Consider the following 17,599-nt stretch of genomic DNA (forward strand, 5'->3'; position numbering starts at 1 on the left):
TGGATGGATGGATGGATGGATGGGTGGATGGATGGATGGATGGATGGGTGGATGGATGGATGGGTGGATGGATGGATAGGTAGATGGTGAATGGATAGATGGGTGGATGGATGGATGGATGGATGGATGGGTGGATGGATGGGTGGGTGGATGGATGGATGGATGGATGGGTGGATGGGTGGATGGGTGGATGGGTGGGTGGATGGATGGATGGATGGATGGATGGATGGATAGATACTGTAGATTTTATGGCTCCACCTCTGGTGTGTTGAAAAGCCACATGGGTGGGGAGGAACGATGTGCTCAGGACAGTGATAGTAATCTGCCACTGGAACTGCTCTTGTGTTGGGAGATGATTCTGAGCATTGGATGATGCTGGTGGTCCATGAGGGAAAGAAGGCCATCATCTGAACCCTGGTGCGCACCAAACAAGCTCAAGCGGTCTCGGACTAGGACCGGTGTGAAAATAAAAGACAGCGTGCATAAATAAGTGTTGTTCTCTGTGTGTGTTTGACTAAGGTGATCTTTAAAAGTATCTTTCAGAAGCTTTTGGTGAAATCTAAGCTTGGTAAATATAGCAGGACATGAACAGTCACACATGCATTCCATCCAGCAGACAGCGTTTTGCTTTGGAATGTTTGAGTTATGTCACGTAATGAGTCACAGAGGCTGTCTAACCAAGTCCTTACTTTATTGTACCGCCTTTGGTCACATGACAAAATACCAGCAAGGACTCAACATGTAACAAAATGTAAACCCCAGAAAAACACATGAAACAATGTAGGAAAATATGATCAATAAAATCAAATAGACCATAGATACCCTATACACAATACACAATACACAATACACAATATACGCACACTCCTGATCCAAATGTTGAGAGCAGTTGACAAATGTGACGCATGTCCATGTTGCACTGTCGGATCTTAAGGAGGTTCAACATGCAAAAAGAGGAAATGGGACTGGGAGGAAAAAAATAGACCAAGCAATTAATTGCAAAGAAGCATTCAAGTGCAATAGGCTGTTCATCAGCTGATCAAAAGTTTAAGACCACAGCTAAAAAAACTAAAATAGAAATAAAATGTATAAAAAGGAGTGACTAATGAGTAGTGGTGCCATTCTTGCTGCTTTGGGCGTGCGTGATGCCAGTGTTTCCAGGAGGCTGGTGGGAATGTTGCTCCAGGTGCTGAAGATGCCTTCACTGTCTGGAACTCATGTCCACTTTTATAAATCCATCCCCAAATGTTCTCCATTGGGTTTAGATGAGGGGAACACGCAGGACGGTCCAAAAGAGTGCGCTTATTCCTCTTAGTGAAGTGCAGCGTTGTCCTGTTGAAGAAGCCAGTCATCACCACACAGACCAGGGCCTTCAGCCATGAGGGATGCCCCCCGCTACATCTCCACATAGCTGCTGTTTGACGCCCCTGCGCGACCCGAAGGATCATGATGGTGGAAAACATCTCATCTGGGATCTCCTTGTCATGCTAGTAATGTTGGAAGCCATCAGGACCGTCAAGGGAGAATAAAACTTCTCAATGTTCCATGTTTGGTGCTCTCCTGCTAATTCCAAACCCTGAAGGAGACCAGGCCTTTGAAGATGTTTCTTCTCTGGCAGATGCCGTCTGATGGTTATCGGACTGCACTCGGCACCAGTAGCAACCTTCATTGTCTTGACCGACAGCCAATTTTTTTGGGTCTACCGCTTGCCTTTTTGGATCCATGAGCCTCAGGATGTTTTTCAGACGTTTGGAATGACTGTCTTACCACGTCCAACCTCAGCAGCGACGGTGCGCTGCGAGAGAGAGGCCTTGCTTATGCAGCTCAACAGTCCCAGCACCTTCAAAGAGATGATGACGGTGTCAATCCCGGACACTAAATCACATCACAAAAGGTACAAGTGTGTATACTTGTATATCCAGTATATCCAGCACATACAGTATTTATATCCAAAAGCTAAAGGGAACACGAAAATAACACATCCTACACCTGAATGAATGAAATATTCTTATGAAATACTTTGTTCTTTATGTAGTTGAATGTGCTGACAACAAAATCACACTAAAAATAAAAATGGAAATCAAATGTATTGCTATTATTATTGTTATTACTATTATTGGGGGTGTCCTGCTGTCCCACTGTTGTCCCTGTTGGCTTGATCAACCCCCATTTCTGCACGACAGCATGAAATTGTTGAGCCATTTTGTGCTCCCTGAAACAGCATCATTGTGAAATACTGTACACTTTCACTTTTGGCTTACCTTACCTCTTTTTAACCTCTGGCGCTTCACCACTTACCTTCGTACCATTTCAAGCTATTCACTGGACTTGAACCACTTGAATTTCTATAAATTGCTCCGTTGTGAAACGTCGGACTGGTGGTGTGTATATGCTGTATATCCAGTATATGTACACATTCTGTCTCTCTGTTAGCATAAACGAACCCTAGAAATCGTGGCCTGTTCATAGATTTGTAAAGGGGTTAACTAAGACAATCAGGATGAAAGGCTTATTTTTCAGGCTGCATCTTTCAACATGGATGGTTCTCCAGATAGGCAGAGGTAAAGACATGTTTGACAGGTCAGGACAGAAGAGAACATTGAACATGAGATTATGATGACGGGTCACGGAGCAAACATGGAGATAAATCCAATCTTTACGCTCCTTTAGCTCCTGCTGCTGCCGCCCATGTGAGGTGAACATTAAGGCAACCTGATCCTCTTCCACTTCTTTCCTTTTTCTTGCTCCCTGAGCGCATCCGTGCATTTAGTGTCTGGATCCAATTACCCAATTGCCATGCAAAACCATGAATCAGATGCGACGAGATGGGCTGGAGAGCAAAGTGGATGGATGGATGGATGGATGGATGGATGGAGAGCGCAGCAGGTAGAGCGAGGGGGCGACGGGACGGGGGCTTGATTCAATAAGCGAATGAAAAATGAGCCAGACGAAGAAGAAGTGGAGGACGCCACGCGGATGAAAAATGGCTGCAGAAATACAAACAGAGTGAGGGACGCTGCAGACAGACATCTCTGGGACTGTTTAGTGTGTTTTTGTCTCCAAACATTCAGGGGTGTTTGTTTTACATCTCTCTGTTGTCCTCACTGGGCACAGCGTTGTCAAGCACGGGACAGGCAAGGTCGTGTTTTCTATTCCTGGTGTTAAAATTCACAGAAAGACTTTTCAGGGAATCTCTTCCAAGCAGAAGCAAAACTTTGACCTGCTTGATGGGACTCGACCCGGCAGCCTCGTTAGCTTGTGGGATGAATAACACATGACGACGCTGTGAGACAGCGACTCGCGAATGAAGGACGGCGGGACAAAGGATTCTACGTCGGAACGGGTCGGCGAACAAAACGGGCTGAAAGGAGGCGGAGAGAAAAAAAAGGCAAGGCAGCGAGATTAGTTTTATTGAACGCTAGAACAGCTTTTTGCTGCCTTTGTGAAGAAGAAGGCAACGAATGAAGCCACATTGTGTGGGTCACATGACATTTGAATCATAGAAATGATGTCACAGACAGATTGTGGAGATGACCAATCAGCTGTGACCTGATATGACAATCATGGGCATCCATGGATGTCCAAGAACAATGTAGCAGGTCCAACAAGACATCTTCTCTCTGGCTTGTAAACAGTAGCTCCTCTTTGGGCCTTGGCTGAGGCCAACTGGACCCATGACGGACAATCCGTAAACACAGAAGTGATCCTCTTTTCTTGCTTGCAAGGTTGTGTTGTGATGGAGAAGGAACGGAAGGATGGATGACATCCAGGAGACGTAAGGGAAGAAATAATAAACACACACATGCGGGCGACAGATGGGAGGTTGTTCAGAGCAGAGAAGTTAACGAGCGGCGAGGGACGTCTGAGCGCGTCGCTCCGTCTCCTCGGTGAGACCATGTCATAGACGAAGATGAACGTAAACTTTTGTTTGTTTGCTATGTATGTTTTTATACTGCTCATCAAAATGTTTGGACCAGTTGAGAAAATGCAAGAGTGTACATTTTACACTGTTAGATCTTCAGGAAGTTCTAGTTGAGCTTCAAAATGCCAAATGAAGACATTTCTTGCAAAGAAGCATTCAAGTGAAATAGTTGAGGAGCACAGCCTTAAAAAGCAAAGTGTTGGTCAAAATGTGGATTGAATGTGATTTAGTGTCCGGGATTGACTCCGTCATCATCTCTTTGAAGGTGCTGGGACTGTTGAGCTGCATAAGCAAGGCCTCTCTCTCGCAGCGCACCGTCGCTGCTGAGGTTGGACGTGGTAAGACAGTCATTCCAAACGTCTGAAAAACATCCTGAGGCTCATGGATCCAAAAAGTCAAGCGGTTGTTGGTCAAGACAATGAATGTTGCTACTCCGATAACCATCAGACGGCATCTGCCAGAGAACAAACATCTTCAAAGGCCTGGTCTCCTTCAGGGTTTGGAATTAGCAGGAGAGCACCAAACATGGGACATCGAAGTGCACTCTTTTGGACCGTCCTGCGTGTTCCCCTCATCTAAACCCAATGGAGAACATTTGGGGATGGATTTATAAAAATGGACATGAGTTCCAGACAGTGAAGGCATCTTCAGCACCTGGAGCAACACTCCCACCAGCCTCACAAGAATGGTGCAGCCACTCACTTCTGACTCCTTTTTTTCAACATTTTATTTTCTATTTTAGGGGGTTTGTTTTTTTTTAGCTATGGTCTCAAACGTTTGACCATCTGATGAATTTCAGCCCATTTCACTGTAATGTTTTAGTGTGCAATACTTTGCGTCCTGAATAGTTCTTTGTCCCTCCCTCTTCTTTTTGCATGTTGCAGCTCTGCTTCCTGAAGGTCCACCAGTGCCAGATGTACATTCTTGCCACTGTTCACCCGCTCTTAACATTTTCATCAGGAGCGTAAGAATCGTAGCTTGGTGCTTGTTGCAGAAACCCTTGTTGGCAAGGTCAAAGGTCAGGCATTTCTTGTTGTTGACCACCAAGGTTGCACACGTCTCAGGAAGGGAATGTTTGCACCTCCACGTCTGCCGGCAGGGATGGTGTTGCTGGGCTCATGTTGCCTCCAAACACGTCAAAGAGCTCCATTTTGGTGTCATGTGATGATGTCACATTCTCCCAAGCCGTGCGTGAGTCACTCAGGTCGTTGATCGTGTCTCTTCAGACGAGTCTGTACGTGTGTGTTCTTGAGCAGGCGGACCATCCAGGCGCTGCAGGATCTCACTCCGTTACAACGAATGCTTTTCTTGGTGACTGTGCTCCCAGCTCCCTTGGCATCATTAGCCTGCGAGGGCCGTTGTCTGTTGTCTTGTCAGGTTTTTATTTCCAAATAATTACACCCATAATTCTCACCAAGGTTCTTGCTGGTGAGATGGTCTTGTAGCCCATTCCGGTCTTGAGCAGGTCTACAGTTTTGTTCTTGAGGTTCTTTGCCAGCTCTTTGGTCTTGCCCATGGTGCTGGTGGGCTTTGAACCAAACAAATACTTCTTTTGCTCAATTATTCTATCAGCTTTATTTCATGTTATTTTTCTGGACATTTAAGCAACATTCTGCCAGGATAAACTTAGCCTAAAACTCTGGACCCATCAAATCTTCGTAGGGGGTAAACCTATAAAATCAGCGGGGTCAAATACTTACTATGCCCCACTGTGCGTTGTTGTCATAGTAACAGAGGGTTGCTATTTTAAAAACAAACAACTTGATGTTTGGTCTCGTGTGGCGACACATTTCGCCGCCATCCCTGATGTGCCGCGTTAGCCGCATGCTAAATGGCCAGCTGTCAGGAGCGGCGCCTCGCCGGGCCCGGCGCCTGCTGCTGTCGTTGTTGTGAAAGCTGTCAGAAGCTCCCTCGCTGCCACGCTCCTCCACGGCGCGCTAATGGCGAGCGTCACATGGGTGCGCTAATGGCAGCTTATCAACATGCAAATGGAGCCCTGCAAGCAACATTACTTTCCAGTCAACACCGTTTGATGCCTGGCAGCCCTCGTTATCCTCAAATGGCCCCCCACCCCCCTCATCATGTGTCCATCCACATGAACGCGTGTCCACGATGCAGGAGCACCTGTGGCGACCGTGCTCGTACTCGCCATCCGTCAGCCACTCTGCTGTGAGTCTGTCGCCATGACAACCACAGTGGGACACGGGCGAGGGGGAGTGGAGAGGAAATTGGCGGGATGAAATGAGATGATGAAAAGGAGGAGGCGGAGTCAGCCTCAGGTGGGACAGAAGGATGGATGAACATTGCGGGACCGTCGTCATCCTCGTTCTGCACATTCAGGCGCATTCTGCTTTTCTCCCCGTCCTCCTCGCCCACCCGCCACCCTCAATGCGCTCTCTCCCCAAGATGGCTGCCTGCGCATTCACCAGTGTGGCGCACGTACGTCGTCCATGTTTTTCAGCCATGATGGCCGCCGTGGTAAGAGTCGCTGTCAGGCCGAACTAATCAAACTGATGGAGATGAGGCAAGCATGACCCCCCCCTTGCTCTGAGGGTTTTTGGGTCGGCAGAGAAGAGCGGCCACACTGATCCATTGACCACCGGTCAGTATCGGCCGATTTCCGTGAAAAAGATCCAGCTTTCAGCTCCGCCCCCATTGCAGCATCCGTCTCCCGCCCCTTTCCCTCCACCAAGACAAGCGTGGCTGCCGCGTGGTTCTTGCTGTCGTTGTGAGAGTGATAGAACACGCCTTAAAAAGCTTTAGCTTGGTGCGGCATTTGGGGGGCGGGCACATGGCAGGGTGTGTGCGTGACAGTCGCTCTAGGGCGGATAGCCCAAAACACGGTTGGATTCGTCGGACCGGATGGCCGCCGGTGGCGGAGGCCTGAGCCCCGATATAGCCAACATTTACACTTCTTCTACGTGATCGGTGTCGGTATCGGCAGCATATCGGAGCATCACTAATTTGTTTACTTCGTTTGTTTGCTCCTTCAGTAAAGAGGAAGCAGGCGTGCCTGCTTGGTCGTGGATGATGTTGTGATTTTGGGCGTCATCTTTTAAAATGCGTGTGGAATTCTGACTAAAAGTTTCTGTATACCAAAAACCCCAAAACATAAATAAGTTCTAGAAGGTGGCGTCCGCACACATTCACACAATTTGTGGTTGATAGATTCCACCTTGAGGAAAAGTGTGTGTACACGACTCCACCTCAAGTCACACCCTTTCCACGCCTCCACTTCACCTTAGCAGGTGAACGCAAGGGAACTCGTGAACGTGGCGTCCATGATGGCACTGTTACCACGGCCGGTGGGACGATGACGTGGACGAAGAAGCGGGCTTTCACGTAAGTGGAGGTGGAAATACTGGAAGGACTATCAGGACTGGAAGACACAGCAGTGGCATTGCTCATGTAACAAAGATGGATGGAGCAGGACCAACCCAGGCAACACTAAAAAGAGTCACACATTTTCCTTTTTAGTGTGTATGTTTCTACATTTTTTACATTTTAGCTCGCTTTTATTCAAACGTGGACGCAAACAGAGATGAAGTTAAAGGCCCCTCATCCACATCCTTATGCGAGACATGAACACACGGTTTTCTCTTTTCTGTGCCTTCTAAAGATATAAAAAGAGGTAAAAAGAGGCAGCTAATGAATGCACGTAACGGGCCGCACCTATTCCTCCTATGAAAACACCTCCAAAAAGCCCCAACAAGGTTTAGTGGTTTTCTATCCACGCTGTTAGCATGTAGTAGCAGCTACATTCATGATAACATGGAATACTTGGAGTATTTTGGGAGCGTCCTTCCTGGGTGCATTGATGTCACATAGCAACATAGAAAGGAACGCTACACCTAGCATCAAAAACAAAAACACAGCTCCAATATGTAGCGTTACCTTTGGCTAGTGGCCTGAGGCCTTGTGAGCGAGTGTGTGGTGAAGCTAGTCGCTAGCCTGCTAGTGGCTAGCCAGTGTGGTGTGGTGAGGTGTCACTACGGCAGTAACGTAGTTCTTGGGTGTAACAAAGTTAATAACAATAATAACAACAACGTGGTCCATATGCAGCTCACATGATGGAAGTGGAGCCCTGTTGGCGCTTTTTGGAGGTTTTTTCAGAAGGCTTCATAGGGGCGTCCCATTACGTGCATTCTTAGCTGCCTCTTTTTAGCTGTTTTTATATCTTTACAACACAGAAAACAGAAAGACGTGTGTGTTCGTGTCTCACATAAGGATTGTGGATGATGGGTAAAATCAAATAAAAAAGGTGTAGTTTTGCTTTAAATATGCGTATTCTTATGATATTACAAACAATAGGCCATGTTCAGCCACGAAACAGCGATAATGTATTCATGAATGAAAACCAGCGATATAGCGAGGGACCGCTGTAAGCTCACTGAAGCGTACTGAAGTATTCCATTTGAGACGCAGCCCTGATGTGTCGTGTGCGTATGGGCGGGACCAGCCTGCTAAGCAACACGGTGACATCACAGCGTGGACTCACAGGGCAACAACGGAGGAGATTTTTCTCCTCGTTTGTTGTTGTCGCTTTGTCGCCTCACGAACGTGTGAAGCAATGCTCAGCGTTCAGTCATTTGGTTTGGTTTGGTTTAGTTAGTTGTTAGTCGTCTTTAAGTTAAAAGTCTCTGATTGTGTGTCTTCCCTGAACAAAGCATGTAACAATCTCGCAGGAAAGACGAGAGGAAGGAGGCTCCAGGGTGGGAGACAAGCTTTTTGTTTCTGTCATTTCACACTGGACTGCTGGTACGTGCGTGACGATGCTTGTAGATCATTTAAGCCCCCCACCCGCACCCCCTGTTTTCTCTCCATCACGATGCCTTCTGGCCCCGCCTCCCTCCAAGCTGCTCTCTCTTGCTGTGTTAGACTTTTAAAGAAGTTGTCATGGTGACGCAGAAATCTTGGCTGGAAAGAAGCTACTCACACACACACACACATGCACACACGCACACACACACACACACACACATGCGCGCACACTGCTCCATATGAGCAGTGCATTAACGATAACGAATGAAACAATCAGCAGTTTCGTGTCTGGTCTTGCATGAAAGAAGAGAGTAGTTTTATTTTGAAACACTGGGATTGTTTTGATTCTTCGATGAGAAACAAGATGATGTTTTGTTGGTGTTGAGTCATTTTGAGATGAATGTTTATTTACTGCTGTAAATTCTTAGCATGTCCAGGGATGAACACAAACCAATCAGAACATGATGCCAAGGGTACCTAGGAGGCATCCAATCCATTAAAAATACCTCTGATGATTGATCATTTTAAGAAATGCTCCAATGAGGCCAGCAAATCAAGCGCTCCTTCTTTCCAAGCCTGTCGTAACTTCCCCTGAGCTCACTAGCAAACATGCGGTCACATTTTCAGAGACGTTTTGCGTGCTAGTTGTACCAAATGCTCCATGATGAGGGGGCAAAAACCCACCGAGCACACAAAAAACCTTATCAGCCGCTTGAAACGTTTGAAAAGTGCAAAAGGTTTGCCAGAGACCTCCGTGGCGTCACACCGAATACAGTGCACCTTGCTGGGGGGCCATGCCAGGTGGCTCCTCCCCCTCTATCCTCTGGTTGTCCTGATAGTCGTGATGTCATCACACTTGATTAAGACTAATCAACAGGCACTGATTAGTTCCAGGCCTTCTTACCTCCAGGCGGGCACAAGCTACACTTCCATCTACATGTAAACAAAAGTAGATATAAAAAATGGTCGTGCGTGTGTAGTTCCTGGGGGTAAACGCAGGACGTATGACCTCACGTTTGCTCCAAGTGTCCTAATTGGCATACTTCGTCTTTTGAGTTAACTGTCAGGATGTTCCATGATCCACGTGAGATGCAGCCCTGCCGTTCTCAAGTGAAGATGGATTTTCAGTCTGGCGTCGCCTTACCCGCGTCTGCTAGCATGAAAACGGGGATGAGGTAGCGTGAGGGGGCGTTCGGTGTCAGCTGTTCGTAGCCTTCACGGGGAGCGTCTAAAGTGTTCCTCTCCTCTTCTGCCTCCGTCTTTCCTCTCCGGGTTGTGCTCGTGCCTGCCTGTCCATCACACGTGCACACTCTCTGCCCGCTAGCGTCCGCTTCGCTGTCTGGTCTGGCTGCGTTATTCCTACCTGCCTTCTGCTGCTCTTTCCCGTCTCCATGAGACGATGGAGGACGCGGTGAAAGGCCTGCGTGACCTTTGACCTCTGCACACGAGGACTGCGGCATGAGCCGACATCACCCCTTTTTCACCGGGGTCACGTCGGATGAAATGAAGGACCCTGGTGTCCTCAAAGAGCTGAGACATGACAGCGTCCCCCCTGAGGTCTCCTACAGAATCTTCCTTCCTTTTTTATTTTGTAGCATCGCACCTTGGCCTGGTGGTTAGCACAGCCAGGGGAAATGAAGGATGAGAAATAAATTCAGTGTCCAAAAGAGTAGATGCTTCAGTCTAAGGCTGGGACAGCGAGACATACTAGGAAACGGAGCAACAAGGCGGTCCAGGAAGACACTTGAAACAACAATAAAAAGTAGCAACAAAACAATCTACCTGTAATGAAGGACAGAAAAAGACTAAAGAAATAGATTAGAATAGAATAAGAAATAAGAGCATGGAAGCCAATCACGCGTCCACCTGCCTCGTTGCTCCGTCACGTGGCACAGAATGAAGATTTCAGGTCAACACGGGAAACCCAGGAGGAATAATGCGGCGTCTTCCTGGTGTGGACGCAGGGTTTATGAGCGATGATGACAAATTGTCCATTGCAGCCACCTGCCTCGTTGCTCCGCTCCCAGTCACTGGACAAAACAAAGCATAAACAGGAAAGGCAGGCGGAAACAGGAACTACAACAATAAAAGCAGTTTGGCTTCATGACTTTAGTGTGTTTTTCTTCCTGTCGAGTCTGCAAATGAACAGCAAAGACGTGTCAGCCTGCGTGCGCCAAAGAGCCTCCTTTCAATAACTTACAACATTTTCATTTCAAATGCAAATTCATTCAGGATTCATTTTTAAATCTGCACTGGACTACGGTAGTAGGCTCCTGCACCTTCACTGTCCATCTTAGTGAGACGGCGTTGGTCTAAACATGAATGTTGTTAGCAGATAAAATGGAGCAATTCAAGGAGTGGACTCTTCTTTGGAGCGTCACTCATCATTTTTCAGTCCCGCTGGCTTTCTCGTCCTTTTCTTTCATCAGCATGTTTTCTCTCCGGTGCTTTTAAGGCGGATGGAGTGGAGCAGAGCGGAGCGTCGTGTCAGCCTCGCAACTCTTTGTCTGCACGTGTTTACCGCCGTCCGTCTTCTTCCTTGCTTCCTCGCTGTGATTGCTCCGCATGTTGGACAATTGTCTTCTTTATCTTGTCTGCACAAGCAAAGATTCCCCACACGACGACCAACGTCTGCTTTGACCACATTCCTCTGTTTGATCTCGTCTTGTCTTCCTATTTACTGTAATTACTGACTTATTGTCCTCGTGTCCCCCGACTGAAACAACATGAGCGTCTTTTGTTCTTTTGACTAAATCTCTAATCTACAGCCTGGCTTCTTGCTTGTGCTCAAACACAAATCTCATTTATGTCGTTTCAACACGCCAGCTTCTAGGAGGACGTCTGCCTGCTTGTGTGCACGTGAGCATGCGAGTGTGTGTGCACGAGTGTTTGATGGTGACTGTGCAAGTGCTTGTGTGAACCTCACTCCCCGATGCCTTAAGAGTTGCGCTGGCTTGACAGCCTTTTAGCTCATCGGCTAGCGCTGCTCAATTTAACTCTCATTTGGTGAGGATGTGTGGTCGCCGGTTTGAGAGCTGTTGTTACATGTGCATGTGTGTGTGCGTGCACATGTGTGTGTTGGGAGATAATGGACCAATCAAGCGTGAGAACCCGCATGCAGTCCCATTGCCACCAAAGAAAGATGCCACTTGGCCAACTACCAAACTAAGTGACGCTCAGAAGCAAAGAATGGATCATCTAATGAAGCGACTGTAATGAGCTGCAGCTCAGTCGGAGCAAACAGGCACCCGGGGGGGCCATCAATCCAGGTCTGCTTTGTGTTGAATGGAAAATTAGACATGAGGTCAAAGTTTGAAGGTTATTGCAAATTCAATTCTTCGGTTTGTTCTTTACTGCAGTAAACTTTTTCATGAGTTGAAACCTTCCTGGGCAGCTTGTGGGCTCTTCTGGTGACTTTTTTTGTGTCTTTGTGCCCTCCGTCTGCCCTGCCAGGTACTTCACCAACATATCCATCGGGGGGCGGGACTACTCCTTCAACAACGACGGCTACCTGTCCAACCCACTGCTCGACGTCATCTCCTACAACAACGGACGGGGCTGGGAGGAGGTCAGTGCTAATTTGGCGAGCGCGTGTTTCACCTTGTGGTTTGTCCTTTATCATCTCCGCCACCACGCACGCACACACACACACACACACACACACGCGCATGCACACGTTGAGCCTTGTCTGCCTCGTTTCGCTTCCCCTCCGGCAAGGTGGACACTCAACAAGGAGCACATTTGCATGCACGTCTTCTTCCAGTTAAGGTTCTTCTGATCTTTTCCTGCCAAAGCGTATGAAATCCCTCCCCTTCGTCGTTACTAATAGTTTGCTTACCACTTTTTTTCAGAAAAAACACGGTTCACTTCCACATTGAGTGGCATCAGTGCTCCATTGCTTTGGTCTGAAGTAGAACACATTCAACGTAAGACGACAGTCAAGTTCTGATGAACTCCTGCGGTCCAATCAGAGAGGAACCTTTGTTTGACTGAGCTGATGTTATTTTGGCGCTAACCTCTGCCCGTCTGTCAACACGAATGATCAAACCGGCCGACCCGCCGACCTCGCTCTCTCTGCCGCGTGCGCCTCCGAGCGAGACTCTAATCCCGGGAAATGTTAGCAGACCGTCCAAATTCAGATTTCACCGTTTGATTGCCGAACAAAGTTCACTTATTTTTACCTCGTCGCCGTCTTTGGTTCATCTTTGCGCACGTGATGACCTTCTCCTCTTTGGATGTGCTTCTTTATTACTTTGCCACCCGCGCTTCCTCATCCTTCATCGTCCGTACCTGATTGGAGCACACTTTAACGCTGTCACTTGTTGTTAGTTTCATGTCTAAGGATCATATCATTGTTTTTGTTACACAGAGATGGGGAGAAATCATCACAAGCGTCATGGCCAACTTTAGTCCAACATTTGATTTGCCATTATATGCATTATTTATTATATTATTTTTTTTATTATTTAGTTGTATTATTATCCATTATTATGTCACATTTTTGTGGAGGAAATGAATCAACTTGTCTTGTCCGCGGCCAGGGCTCACTGCTGCCTCCTGAGGAGCAGAGTGGTATCGCAAGTCAATATAGCAGACATAACAAGAGACATATAAGACATAATATTCAAGATTCAAGATTCAAGAGAGTTTTATTGTCATATGCATAGTAAAACAGCAGTTATACTATGCAATGAAATTCTTATTCTGTTCATTCTCCCAAGAAAAGAAAGAAAACACAAGAAAGAATAAGAACATAAGAAACATAAATACCAATAAATTAAGCAACAACAACAGAAGAGACATTAATACAAATAAATAAATAAATAAATAAATAGACTCGCGTTAGCATTGGGAGATGTAGTTGTTACTTTTTTACTTCCTGCAGTGGCTCTTGTCTCATCAATGGAACATCACTGACACCTAGTGACCAGTGCAGGATACTACATATCATTGCAACGTGTCTTTGAATGCATCTCCTGAATGCCTTATATTTATACTTTGGTTTATTTAGCCATTTTTATGCTTGAAAATGCTTCATTTAGGCCAAAAATATGTAACATTTGCTTAACTATGCATATTGTTTTCCTAATATGACCATTTGTTACTAACAGGGGTGTCACCTGACACTCACACAAGACGGTACACAAGATTGGGTCTATGAGAACGAGACGAGATGAGATTGTAACTTGACTTTTAAGAAAAGTACAATGAAAAAATACAAAAAGTAAATGACAACATGCAGCGTTCCTTCGCTCTGTCGTAGTTCACCTTTCACAGACTCGCTCTTTTGTGCATTTTTTTAGTGCAATTTTAGTGTTTTCTTTATGATAGCGTATGGCCGCTGTTACAGGCCGAGCCTGGCCCTTTAAGAAGAATTGCATTGTGGGAATTTGAGTGTCTCTCTCTTCCCTCTCTCATCTGTCTGCACCGCCCAATGTTTTCTGCATCCTGATTGGCTCCTCCGTGTCGCTCTTCAGCGTTTCCTGTGTCATTGCTAGCTTGCTAGCTTGCAGTCTTTGTATGTTTCGTCCCCAACAAAACCCACAATGTCGACGAAACGTTCTGCGCCCAAAAGGAGGAGGAGGATGCTAACCATCGCACTGAAGGCTGGCCTTCTGGATGTGCTGAAGGAAGGTACAAGTTACGTGGCCTTAGGGCGCCATCACGGAATAAATCAATCTTCGGTTGGAGGAGGACTGCAGCAATGTGTTTTAACAAGGATACAAAAAAACGCTACAGCCGATGAGGCACAGTCAGAGGAGTGAAATATGCATGAGTCACTCAATCATTTCTTGTGGCCAACCTCGTAGGTTGATCATTCAAATTCAAAGTAAATTTGAGTGTTTAAACAAGAGAGAATGTGAGAAAATGTTCATGCCAGAAAACTGTACTGCAATCTACTAATTTCATTTCTACTACATTGCACTCTGTGTGTATGTTAGCGGCCCCGCCTCCACCCACCGAGACAAAGGGACTGTATGACTGACAGGGCTCACTCCTTTCACGCTGTTGTTGTATGGAACAGACGTGGCAAGGTGCTGAAAGCAATGCACAAATTTTTTTGAGGTGTGGGAAGCGCATGCACGTGGAGATATATTGATGATCCCCTTCATGTGTGATGAATGTATTATGTCATGTCATGTACTATGTCATGTCATGTATTATGTTATGTATTATGTCATGTCATGTATTATGTCATGTCATGTACTATGTCATGTCATGTATTATGTCATGTCATGTCATGTATTATGTCATGTATTGTCATGTCATGTATTATGTCATGTATTATGTCATGTCATGTACTATGTCATGTTATGTATTATGTCATGTCATGTACTATGTCATGTCATGTACTATGTCATGTATTATGTCAAGTATTATGTCATGTCATGTACTATGTCATGTCATGTACTATGTCATGCCATGTATTATGTCATGTATTATGTCATGTATTATGTCATGTCATGTACTATGTCATGTTATGTATTATGTCATGTCATGTATTATGTCATGTCATGTATTATGTCATGTATTGTCATGTCATGTATTATGTCATGTATTGTCATGTCATGTATTATGTCATGTATCATGTCATGTATCATGTCATGTATTATGTCATGTCATGTATTATGTCATGTATCATGTCCTGTATTATGTCATATATCATGTCATGTACTATGTCATGTCATGTACTATGTCATGTCATGTCATGTATTATGTCATGTCATGTATTATGTCATGTATCATGTCATGTCATGTATCATGTCATGTATTATGTCATGTATCATGTCATGTATTATGTCATGTCATGTATCATGTCATGTATTATGTCATGTATTATGTCATGTATTGTCATGTCATGTATTATGTCATGTATCATGTCATGTATTATGTCATGTATTATGTCATGTCATGCATTATGTCATGTATCATGTCATGTATTATGTCATGTTATTTAGCATCATGTATCACTTCTCACCATGTCAGCAAACAGCAAAGCAGCTATCAAGAGGCTAGGCTAATGCTAGCTGGAATATTTCTATCTGTACAAACTTGTGCATATGCGTGTGTGCATGTGTGGGTGTGTGTGTGCGCGTGTGTGTGTGTGTGCAGGTGGGCTCGTGGGAGAACGGCCACCTGCGACTGCGCTACCACCCGTGGTCACGTTATGGCTCCTTCCTGAAGCCGCTGGACGACGCCCAGCACCTGCGCGTGGTCACGCTGGAGGAGAGGCCCTTCGTGATCGTGGAGCCGGCCGACCCGGGTACCAGCTCCTGCATCCGGGACTCGGTGCCCTGCCGCATGCCCCTCAACTCCAGGTAGCGCCCGCCGTGGCGTGTGTTTGTGTGTGTGTGCTAAATGAACACATGCGCTATCACACCTTCATGGGGAGCATCATGTGATCCACACATGTCCAATAGGATAGACAGCTGGGGGGCGTGGCCTAGTTGTGGCCAAGGCCATGAGAAACGTTGGTGAAGCCTGAAGACATGATGCTAACATTGATTCTCTTTCTCTGCCTCCTTTTCCTGCTTCCATCCTCTACCTCTTCTTCATGCACTGCAAAACACCCCAAAACACCCCAAACCACCCAAAACACCCCAAAACACCCCCAAACACCCCAAAACACCCCAAAAACATCCCCAAACACCCTAAAACACCCCAAAACACCCCAAAACATCCCAAAACACCCCATACACCCCAAACACCCCAAAACACCCAAAACACCCCATACACCCCAAAACACCCAAAACACCCCCAAACACCCAAAACACCCCATACACCCCAAACACCCCAAAACACCCAAAACACCCCCAAACACCCAAAACACCCAAAACACCCCAAAAACCCCAAACCACCCAAAACACCCCAAAACACCCCCAAACACCCAAAACACCCCAAAAGACCCCAAAAGACCCCAAAAGACACCAAACACCCAAAAACACCCAGAACACCCCAAAACATCCCCAAACACCCCAAACCACCCAACCTTGAAAGAACTTTCTGCAGTGTACTTCTCTTCCTCCTCTTCTTGATCCTTTTCTTCCTCCTCCTTGTCTTCATCCTCTCCCTGCCCTCCTTGAGGACACAAAACAATCATCAACGTCATCTTCAAGCTTGTGTGATTTTCAAGCGTATAGAATTTAGAAACAAGATCATAAATATGCAAATGAGGTCTTATTGTCTTTAGAGGATGTCAAGTCACTGGTTAATAAGCACCTCCTCTTCTCGGCTGCAGTGTGTGTGCGTGTGTGTGTGCGTGTATGTGTGTGTGTGCGTGTGTGTGAGTGAGTGTAAGAGAGAGATAAGCTGCTCCCTGGCAGCCAATAGGAGATAAGGAGTCAGTCCTCCATCAGTGTGATTGGTGGAGAGAAGATGCTGTAGTTTTTAATCAACCTGCTTTGACCCCAGAACATTCCTGAAAGCACTTGTGTTGTTTTTTCTTTTATCGTGTGTGTGTGTGTGTGTGTGTGTGTGTGTGTGTGTGTGTGTGTGTGTGTGCGTGCGTCAGCATGTTCCAGCTTCAAGGTCACCTTGGAGTAACATGTTCAAGTTTGGCCGCTTGTTGTGTTGCTAGGCGACAACATGGACGCACCACTGGGCTCATGTTCATTACGCTGACGTCTGAGAAGATGATGGGGACTTTGTTGTCATGTGGTCACACGTACACTACCGCACTGTCCAAAGTTTTCCAACACTCCAACTTCTGTGGAGGAGAACGCTTGAAGATGGTGTCTCTCACTTCCAGTGGTTTTCTTGCCATGTTTGTAGCAACAAATGACCTTGTCCACTACAGTGCTGTTCAACTGACACCACAGTGTGTTTGTATGCAGACAGAGGAGGTAGGAAGTACTCCTGTAGGAATGAGTTGCACCAGCTGCCAAGGCTTGACCACCCTCCATTTCTACACAGCAG

General features: G+C 46.3%; 1 protein-coding gene across 1 annotated transcript in view; it reads left to right on the forward strand.

Annotated features, from left to right (window-relative positions):
* grin2da (glutamate receptor, ionotropic, N-methyl D-aspartate 2D, a) overlaps window positions 1-17,599 on the forward strand; it is a 94,158-nt gene that overhangs the window by 34,244 nt on the left and 42,315 nt on the right. Inside the window, exons 7-8 of the mRNA XM_054762873.1 lie at window positions 12,137-12,251; window positions 15,797-16,002. Coding sequence (XP_054618848.1) covers window positions 12,137-12,251; window positions 15,797-16,002 — 321 coding nt within the window. The remainder of the gene's footprint in view (window positions 1-12,136; window positions 12,252-15,796; window positions 16,003-17,599) is intronic.

This window comes from Dunckerocampus dactyliophorus, chromosome 20 (genome assembly GCF_027744805.1).
Source record: "Dunckerocampus dactyliophorus isolate RoL2022-P2 chromosome 20, RoL_Ddac_1.1, whole genome shotgun sequence".
NCBI lineage: Eukaryota > Metazoa > Chordata > Actinopteri > Syngnathiformes > Syngnathidae > Dunckerocampus > Dunckerocampus dactyliophorus.